Raw genomic sequence first — 8,911 nt, forward strand, 5'->3', positions numbered from 1 at the left:
TGAGGGTCTAAGTGTGAGGTGCAGTGGGCACCGGAAAGCACGTGGCAGGGGACTGTGAAATTGCAAGGGAGGGTCATGCTGGGTGGGGACGCTGGTGCTGGGCATCCTCTGCCCCAGACCTTGCCTGTTGGGTTGCACACTATGCCCCACCCACTGGCAGCCAGGAGTAGGGCAGCCTCAGCAGGGAAGGGCTCATCTGAGCCGATGGTCGATGCCAGGCTCAAGCTGGACCCGGCATTAGCTTCAACATCAGACTCTCCCTGCCAGTTTCTGGCCTGAGTCCTAGGCCTGCCTCCCACTGCCAGGGAGACCAGAGGGCAAGGTGCTTGCCTGGTGGGGCTCTGGGGAGTCAGGAGAGGCGGAGAGTTGGCCAGGTTGACCCCACAGCACCTGCTCTTCAGCACCCCTGCAGCCCCTCCAGCTCTTGGCACCATCCTCCTGCTCACTTGCCAGCCAGCCTCCCTCAGCCAACACTGGGAGTGGATCGGGGTCTGTCCGCCTCCCAGAGGGCTATGGAGTCTCCTGGGGTACAGGTGTGAGAGCCCAAAGTTCCAGGCAGGAACAGGCCCAGGGACGGGGTGCCTGTGGTGTGGGTGCCCAGCAGCATCTGGGTGTCCAGAAAGGCAGGCAGGTGCGGCCAGAGGGCTTTGCCTGTGCAGAGCTCTCAGGCTGGTGGCCGGGTGGCCACAGGCTGACCTTGCTACTAGCTCACCTCCAAGCCAACATCTGCATCCTTGCGTTGGGTGGGGAAAATGGGGGGCCCTCCAGAGCCTGCTTCCTGGAGGGTGGCTCTAGCAGGGATGGGGCTAGGCACCAGGTGGGCAGCACACGTTGGGTGCAGACATCAGGGGCTCATTGGGAAGGGAGGTGGGCGTGTGTGCCCCACCAGCTGAGCACCCTGGCAATCCTGCAGCTCTGCAGTGGACACCCTGCGGGCCGTGCTGCTCCGCAGTGGCGGCGAGGACGTGGCACAGCGCATGGACCTAGAGGGAGGCTGGGAGCTGCTCAGGACCTCGGCGGGGCATGAGGAGGGGGCCACCAGGTTGGCCAGGTGAGCTGAGCGGGCCCAGCCCACTGTGGCTCCAGCACTAGCTGGGCTCCACAAGATCTCTGGGGCCCAGGACGCGACCAGGATCAGGTGGGAGCATGTGTGTCAGGCCAGTGGCAGCCTGAGCTCCTGCCTGTTTGGCCTCTGGGCAGGGGTGGGGAGGGACCCGTGCAGAGGCCTGGCGAGGCAAGTTGGGAGGCATCTCTGAGACCGACAACTCCCAGAACCTGGTAGCTGGTGGTGGAGTGGACCAGGGCTGTGCAGAGGTCCAAAGGCAGTGAGGGTCTAAGTGTGAGGTGCAGTGGGCACCGGAAAGCACGTGGCAGGGGACTGTGAAATTGCAAGGGAGGGTCATGCTGGGTGGGGACGCTGGGTAGGGTGCAGCACATCAACAGCCCCTGCACCCTCAGCGGCCCCCTTTCCCAGGGCCATGGCTGAGCACGCAGGGCCCCGGCTCCCCCTGGTGCTGAAGACGCTGGCTCGCACACACAGCAGTGCATATGAGAGCCAGAGGGTGACCACCACCGCCTTCCTGGCCGAGGTAGGCCGTTCCAGGGAGGGTTGCTGGGCACCAGGGTGGGGCTCCTGCTCAGGACAGGCCTGGGATGCCCTTTTCTTACCCCTAAAAGGCCCCCTCGACCGCAGCCTGCGAGGAGGGGACGTGGATGCTAGCCACCTCCTCCCCCATGCCAGAACTCAGTCCCGCCCAGGGACACCCCCTGTGTCTGGTGAGAGGAGGACCCAGGCTGCCTGCAGCCTGTATCCCCAAGTCCTGCTTCGTCCATCTGTAGCTGGACAGGGCTGGTCCCTGGGGCCCCAGGTGCCCTTGGCAATGTCGTCTTGGCCCTTGTGGCCAAAGATGCCAACATCTTGCCCAAGGCCATGCAGGAGAGCAGGGTGAGCGACAGAGCAGGCCCCAGCCGCACAACAGGGAGGGTTGCCACTGATCTGAGACCCCGGGAGTAGGTCCACCACTTCTGTCTGCCACACCGGCGTGTTCTGGGCCTGGGCTGGTGGGTTGGGCCCTGGGATCAGCGGGGAGGGGGAAGCCACAGAACCTCTGCCTGCAGCTGCTGAACAGCAACGTGGCCAACGACCTGATGCTCTTGGACTCGCTGCTGGAGAGCCTGGCGGCTCGCCAGAAGGACACATGCGCCAGTGTGCGAAGGCTGGTGCTCCGTGGCCTGGCCAACCTGGCCTCCGGCTGCCCTGACAAGGTGGGGTGGCCACCAGTCCCTCTGGGGCCCAGGCAGCGTGCATGGGGGGCTGTGCATGCCCTGACAAGGTGGGGTGGCCACCAGTCCCTCTGGGGCCCAGGCAGCATGGGTGGGGGACTGTGCATGGAGGTCACCCTGTCTTGTGGGGTGGCAGACAATGACTCGGGCCCAGGCTGAGTGTAGGGTGTCCTCAGGTGCGAGCCCACGGCCCCCAGCTCCTCACAGCCATGATTGGCGGGCTGGACGACGGGGACAACCCTCACAGCCCGGTGGCCCTGGAGGCTATGCTGGGCCTTGCAAGGCTGGTGCACCTGGTGGAGGCCTGGGACCTGCGCTCGGGGCTGCTGCACGTGGCCATCCGCATCCGGCCTTTCTTCGACAGTGTAGGCGGGGAGGGGAGGGGTAGGGAGGGGAGGGGACCCCGGGCCTTCCTGCCTCTTGCTCTGAGCTTTAGCCCCAGCCCCACCCTTCTCCCTGTCTCTCCCACCGCGGCCAGGTGACCGTGGAGAGCACGGACCTGCAGGGGTGCTCCTCTGCTGGGCCTGGCAGTCCCCACCCATCAAGCCCCCACCCGTCAGGGGGTTTCCTGGCCTGTGTCAGGCAAGGACACCCACAGCCTGTGAGGAGCCATATACTGCATGTCCTTCCCAGGAGAAGATGGAGTTCCGGACAGCATCCATCCGCCTCTTTGGGCACCTTAACCAAGTCTGCCACGGAGACTGTGAGGACGTCTTCCTGGACCAGGTGGTGGGCGGGCTGGCGCCCCTGCTGCTGCACCTGCAGGACCCTCAGGCCGCCGTGGCCAGCGTGAGTAGCCAGGGGGTGGGTGGAATGGGGTGAGTGGCCTCAACTGGACTCGGCCTCAGTGCCGCATCCCTTAGGCCTGCAGGTTTGCCCTGCTCATGTGTGGCCCCAACCTGGCGTGTGAAGACCTCTCAGCCGTTTTCCAGAAACACCTGCAGGAGGGACGGGCCCTGCACTTCGGGGAGTTCCTCAACACCACCTGCAAGCACCTGGTGAGGGGCGGGGTCAGGTGGGGCGGGGCCAGGTATGGGGCAGGGCCAGGCGGCGCTGACCAGGCCTCTCCCCAGATGCACCATTTCCCAGACCTCCTGGGCCGCCTGCTGACCACCTGCCTGTTCTACTTCAAGAGCAGCTGGGAGGACGTCCGAGCTGCTGCACCACTGTTCACTGGTGAGCAGCACCCCCTGCCCCGCCCCTAGGCCGCCCAGCAGCCCTGCCTGATTCCCCCACTTCACAGGGTTCCTGGTGCTGCACGCGGAGCCCAGGCAGCAGCCGCAGGTGGACCTGGATCAGCTCATTTCGGGTGAGCACCCCCTCCACGGGGCCCCTCCGCTGGGCCCTGCTGACCCTGTAGGCACCCGCAGGGACTAAGTGATTTTCCTGGATTTCAGGATTTTTTCCCTGTCACTGGTGACCTCATCGTCTCTAGTAATTCACGGAAACTTCTTAACTGTTCCAAAAGAGCTTAAAAAACACTAAAAAAGGAAAAACTATCTTTCCGTTGGCTCCTGAGCCTCCCAGCAGAGGCTGTCAGGAGAGCGTGGCCCACGCGCAGGCTTGGGCATGCCGAGGTCACAGCCCCCCAGGCAGCCCCTCCCTCTGCCCCCAGCGCTCCAGATCCTGCTGAAGGACCCGGCCCCCGAGGTGCGGACCAGGGCTGCTGAGGCCCTGGGCCGCCTGGTGAAGCTCGCCTGAGGCTCCAGCCAGCACCCCCAGCAAGGAGTACGCACCCAGACCTGTGCCTGAGCTCCAAGACAGGGCCTCCCGAGGACCCCAGCCTGGGCACACAGCTGGAGGGGCCTGGCCCCAGAACAGGCCCTGCCAGGGACCAAACCGCAGCCCCTCAGTGAGGCCAGACAGGGAGTGGGAGTCTGTGTGCCCAATAAACTCATCTGCTCCCAGCGAGTGACTGACAGGATGCGGTGCCGCGGCCTCTTAGAGGATGGGCCAGAGGGTGCCCTGGGCTGGGTGTGTTATTCCTACTGTTTTTGCAAAATTGAGTGAGGGGAAGGCTCGGCGCTGTGGTGGGGGCGGCTTTGTTGGCAACCCCAATTCAAGAAGGTGGGAGCACCAGGCAGCGCAGGGTAAGGCTCTATTGACTTCAGCACAACCGCCCCGGCCTTACGTAGGCGGGACAGCTAGGTGAAGAGGCGGATGGTCCCGTCTGCCCCCGAGGAGAAGACCCATGGCTGGGTGGGGTGGAAGACGACGTCCAGCACTCCCAGGTCTCGTGTCAGTGCGTGTCCCTTCAGCACCTTGACGGGCACCAGCAGGGGGTTCTGCAGAAGGTCACTGTGGGGACGAGGAGGGCTCAGGACATGGACAGACACTACTGCCCTGGGGAGGGGGCCAGGCAGGGTCAGCACTCACTTGTACACCATGCCATGGCAGACAATGACGCTGCCGTCGTCCGAGCCTGATGCGAAGAGTGGGTACCGGGGGTGGAAGGCCACAGCCCGCAGAGCCTTCTTGTGGTGTCTGGGAGAAGGGAACCAAGTTGAAGGCAGGCTCAGGCTGGAGGGAGGGGCTCTGCTGGCCGCTTCCACCCTCAGCTCTCCTCACCTCAGCATCCTGTATGGCTTGGTGGAAAGATCCAGGTCAAACCACACCAGCTTGCTGTCGTAGCTCCCACAGATGACGTTGTCACCTAGGGCCAAAGGCTGTGATGCAGATGTTCCCACTCTCACCTGCAAGGTGCACCGCTCCCCTACTCCTCACCTGCACCCCTCATCTACAGGGCGCACCGTCCCCCAACCCCTCACCTGCACCCCTCATCTACAGGGCGCACCGCCCCCCAACCCCTCACCTGCACCCCTCATCTACAGGGCGTACCGCCCCCCAACCCCTCACCTGCACCCCTCATCTACAGGGCGCACCGCCCCCCAACCCCTCACCTGCACCCCTCATCTACAGGGCACACCGCCCCCCCCCACCCCTCACCTGCAGGGTGCACTGCCAGGCTGGACACCCACTTGCAGTTGGGCATCAGCTTCTTGGTGAGCTCCTGGCGCAGCAGGTGGTAGAGGCGGACGCTGCGCTGGGATGCCACCAACAAGAAGGGCCGGGCAGGGTGGAAGGCCACTCGCTGCACCTGTCCGTGGCTGCGGCGGAACGGGCTCTGGCTGCGACGACGGCTCAGCTGGTGAATCAGCACCTGGGTGTGGCCTTGGGTGGCCAGCACCACGGCCAGGTAGTCCCCACGCCCGTGCCAGGTCACCTGCGTCACTGGCTGCAGGAGGGCAAGGCTGGCTGATTGGCTGAGCTAGGCCCCTCCCACTGCAGCCTCACCCCCAGCGCACCCCACACACCTTGCTGTGGCAGACCCGCAGCCGCAGGCCCACTTGGCGCTCCTCCTCTGAGGCCTCCAGCCAGCGGGCTGGCTGCAAGGGGGGCTCCTCAGGCGGGACGAAGGCGCTCAACAGCTGATCTGTGCTGCCCGCCACCAGCCGGTCCCCCAGAGCTGGGTTCAGCAGCAGCACGGAGTCCTCCCTGTGAGCCAGGCCCAGACAGAGCCCCTAAGCACAGTGCCACCCCTGGCTCCCCAGCCTCCGGGGCCTCCACTTACACGGCCGCAGCCACCAGGCAGACAGCAGGGCTGGGGTTCCAGGCCACACTCTTCACCACGCCCCCAACGGGCACAGTCCTCACACAGCGGGCAGTGGCCACCTCCCAGAACCGCAGGGAACCGTCGTCAGAGCCTGGATGCAGAAGAGACAGCTCTCAGCACCTGGCCATCCCAACTGCCCCTACAGCTCAAGGATGCCCCCAGCTTGGACCCACCTGAAACCAGCCACTGACCCCCAGGAGAGACACTGAGGCACCGGACAAGGTCACTGTGGCCCCTGTAGACCTGAGGAGAAGGAGGTGGCGGTGAGGAGCCAGACTCAGAGGGTGCAACCCCAGCCCCCTAGTCTCCACTTACCAGGGCCTGGCACGTGGGGAAGGGCTGCAGGTCCCTCGGCCGAGGCAGCTTGGGGATGAGGTCCTCAGGGTCTACATTCACCTGGAGCAGGAGAGCGCCAGGTCAGCCTTGCCCCCTGTGCCACCTCCCAGTGTGCCAGCCCCACACACCCTCATCTTGGCAGAATGCCAGGTCAGCCTTGCCCCCTGTGCTGCCCCCCGGTGTGCCGCCCCCACACCCCCTCATCTTGGCAGGAGAACGCCAGGTCAGCTTTGCCCCCTGTGCCGTCCCCCGGTGTGCCGCCCCCACACACCCTCATCTTTCTCTGCCGTGGGCACAGGTACAGGTCAAGGCAGCGCTCGAAGCGTTCCTGGATGAAGCGTCCGTAGGCAGGCACAGCCCGCAGGCTCGGGAACTTGCGTGGCAAAAAGCTCAGCTTCCTCTCACCCGGCTCCTGCTGTTCCCACACCAAGCGCTGTGGAGACCAAGACGGGTGGGGAGGGTCACAGGGGAGCATGGGGACAGGGCCCCAACCCCCCAGGATGCAGGCCCACCTCCTCCTCGCTGAGAAGGTATTCAGGGGGTGGGTTGTACGACTCGGCGTGGCCTGGCAGGGCCAGCTTGGGTGCAGGCACGTGCATCTTGTGGCGCCCCAGCACGGCGTTGGGGTCCTCCTGGGCCCACAGGTCATAGAAGCTGGGGGTGGGGTCTCGGGGCCGGCGAGGCTGGATCCAGCCCATCTTGATGGCGTGCACCATGCGAGAGACCTGCACAGACAGCCGGGTCAGGACAAGCAGCGTGGGGCAGGCAGCCCAGGCCAAGCCCCAGGGGCACGGGGCCCCACCTTCTCCTTCTCCACCAGGGAGGGGATGAAGCTGCGCTTGTCAGCCGGGCGGTTGGTCACCGGGTGGATCATGACGTCCCCGCTGAAGAAGTCGACAGCCGGCTGGGGGAAAAGATGTGGGCGTGTGGGCCAGAGTGGCTGAGGCCCTGCTCGTGCCTCCAGGACCCCCCTCCAACAACAGGGCCACCTGCTGCCACCTACCTCATAGGGGTTGAAGCCCATGTCCCCAAACTGGCCGCTCTGCAGCCGCCGCACCAGGGCCACCTGCTCATCTGTCAGCCTCAGGTCCTGCCCTGTCATCGGGTCCTGCACAGTGCGCCTGGAGACCGCCAGTCAGACCCCGCCAGCCCTGCCCCATCCCTCGCGCCCCCCCTAGCTGCTGGCCCCGCCCGCCGGCCCTCACCAGTAGTCAGGGTCGTCCATCTTGTCCAGGAACTGGTCCAGCTCATCCCGGGTCCGCAGGGGCTTGTAGATGCGCCTGCCATCCAGGTCGTAGCCCACATGGGGGAAGTCGTCGTACCACTCCAAGGGCACGTTGCCCACCGTGTTCCGGATGTCCTGTGGCAGGGGGTCACCATGTCAGCATCTGACCCTACAAGGCCCAGCCCCTCTTCGGGCCGCCCAGGGGAGCAGGTGAGGAGGTTGCAGGGTGAGTGCAGGCCCAGCCTCAAGTGCCCTGAGGTCACTGGCCCTGACCTACGCCCTTTCCCCAGCCCTGGGGTCTGACGTGGCACGGCGGCCACGCTGCCCCCACCCCCGCCCTCGGAGGCGCCGGAGCTGCACCTTCACATTTTCCACTGAAGTGGTGCCAACCCCAGAGCTCCCCCCTCACTGGATTCCTTGGCCAGGGCTCTGGGCAGCCACAGACAGGGATGACCTCATCACCCGCGGGCTCCCTCCCCTGGCAGGGGCCTTAGGCAGAAGTGGGCAGCTGTCAGATGAGGACTCAGGGAAGACCCCAACTGACCCATTCCACAGACAGGCAGAAGCCAAGACCTCTCTGTGGGGGCCCCCCACCATCTGCCCTCGGCCCCTCCACAGGCAGAACAGCCACGCTCCTGGACGTACATTCCTGGTTGCAGCCCCTGCCAGCCGCCACCCTCGCTCCTTCCAGCCTGGGGACCGCTGCCCAGGCGGCTGCTTCCTGCAACAGTAGCCACGGGGAGGGGCCCAGGCAAGACAGAGCACAGCTGGGAGCCTGTGGGGTCCCTGCCGCAGGAGGGACCCCTTGGGCCCTGTCCCCTGCTGAGGGTCCTTCCCTCTTCTCCCCATGGAGAAAAGGGGCCATCCCCAAACTGGATAATGGGGGTATGTGTGTGTTTCCTGAGGGGCCTGGCAGCCCTGGAGAGGAACAGGGGAAGGAGGAGGGAGCAAGAAGGAGACCCACGGGGTGAGAGGTCCACACAGCACAGGAACAGGGGACCTGGCCAGAGCCTAGCAGGAGGCACAGTCTGTGCCAAGCCTGGAGAGGCAGGTGCAGGACAGACAGGCAGAGACTGAGCTCTAGGCCCCTGAATACTCGCCTGTGCCCGCCCCCTGCACACGGCCTGGCACAAGCAGGCGCTGGCGCACATGGGAGGCAGAGACAGACAGGGTGCGGTCAAGCAGCAGGGCCAGGGCGGCTGGGTTAACTCAGTTGTGCCACGGGAGAAAACGGGGTGGTGGGTCCCGCTGACCTTCCTCCCCTCTCCCGGGGAGGGGGGCACTGCAGTCTTGGGGCCCCGAGTAACTACAGCCCAGAAGCAACCTCCCGCTTCCTCCGCATCCCCAGAGACAGAACGATGCCCCAAAGACCCCCCCGCCCCCAACCAAGCGTGGCCACAGAAGGCCAGGGGATGCGGCGGGCGCTGCTCGAGGAGCCTCCAGGCTGGGAGGGG

The 8,911-nt window shown here is 65.5% G+C and overlaps 2 protein-coding genes across 4 annotated transcripts in view; one reads left to right on the forward strand and one right to left on the reverse strand.

Moving 5' to 3' along the window:
* Positions 1-4,204, forward strand: part of MROH1 (maestro heat-like repeat family member 1) — a 124,279-nt gene extending 120,075 nt beyond the window's left edge. For all 3 annotated transcript variants that reach the window (XM_011975689.1, XM_011975690.1, XM_011975691.1), the window contains 9 exons: positions 914-1,051; positions 1,475-1,589; positions 2,119-2,265; positions 2,460-2,648; positions 2,917-3,072; positions 3,147-3,281; positions 3,357-3,459; positions 3,527-3,592; positions 3,899-4,204. In XM_011975689.1, the coding sequence (XP_011831079.1) occupies positions 914-1,051; positions 1,475-1,589; positions 2,119-2,265; positions 2,460-2,648; positions 2,917-3,072; positions 3,147-3,281; positions 3,357-3,459; positions 3,527-3,592; positions 3,899-3,984 (1,135 nt within the window). In that variant the 3' untranslated portion in view covers positions 3,985-4,204. The remainder of the gene's footprint in view (positions 1-913; positions 1,052-1,474; positions 1,590-2,118; positions 2,266-2,459; positions 2,649-2,916; positions 3,073-3,146; positions 3,282-3,356; positions 3,460-3,526; positions 3,593-3,898) is intronic.
* Positions 4,205-4,364: 160 nt separating this feature from the next.
* Positions 4,365-8,911, reverse strand: part of BOP1 (block of proliferation 1) — a 38,746-nt gene continuing 34,199 nt past the window's right edge. The window contains exons 4-16 of the mRNA XM_011975692.1: positions 7,438-7,592; positions 7,236-7,353; positions 7,035-7,136; positions 6,745-6,957; positions 6,504-6,665; positions 6,212-6,292; positions 6,070-6,139; positions 5,855-5,987; positions 5,598-5,778; positions 5,230-5,518; positions 4,852-4,936; positions 4,660-4,767; positions 4,365-4,581 (exon numbers count right to left, since the gene is read on the reverse strand). Coding sequence (XP_011831082.1) covers positions 4,428-4,581; positions 4,660-4,767; positions 4,852-4,936; positions 5,230-5,518; positions 5,598-5,778; positions 5,855-5,987; positions 6,070-6,139; positions 6,212-6,292; positions 6,504-6,665; positions 6,745-6,957; positions 7,035-7,136; positions 7,236-7,353; positions 7,438-7,592 — 1,851 coding nt within the window. The 3' untranslated portion in view covers positions 4,365-4,427. The remainder of the gene's footprint in view (positions 4,582-4,659; positions 4,768-4,851; positions 4,937-5,229; positions 5,519-5,597; positions 5,779-5,854; positions 5,988-6,069; positions 6,140-6,211; positions 6,293-6,503; positions 6,666-6,744; positions 6,958-7,034; positions 7,137-7,235; positions 7,354-7,437; positions 7,593-8,911) is intronic.

Source organism: Mandrillus leucophaeus, unplaced genomic scaffold, assembly GCF_000951045.1.
Source record: "Mandrillus leucophaeus isolate KB7577 unplaced genomic scaffold, Mleu.le_1.0 Scaffold158, whole genome shotgun sequence".
NCBI lineage: Eukaryota > Metazoa > Chordata > Mammalia > Primates > Cercopithecidae > Mandrillus > Mandrillus leucophaeus.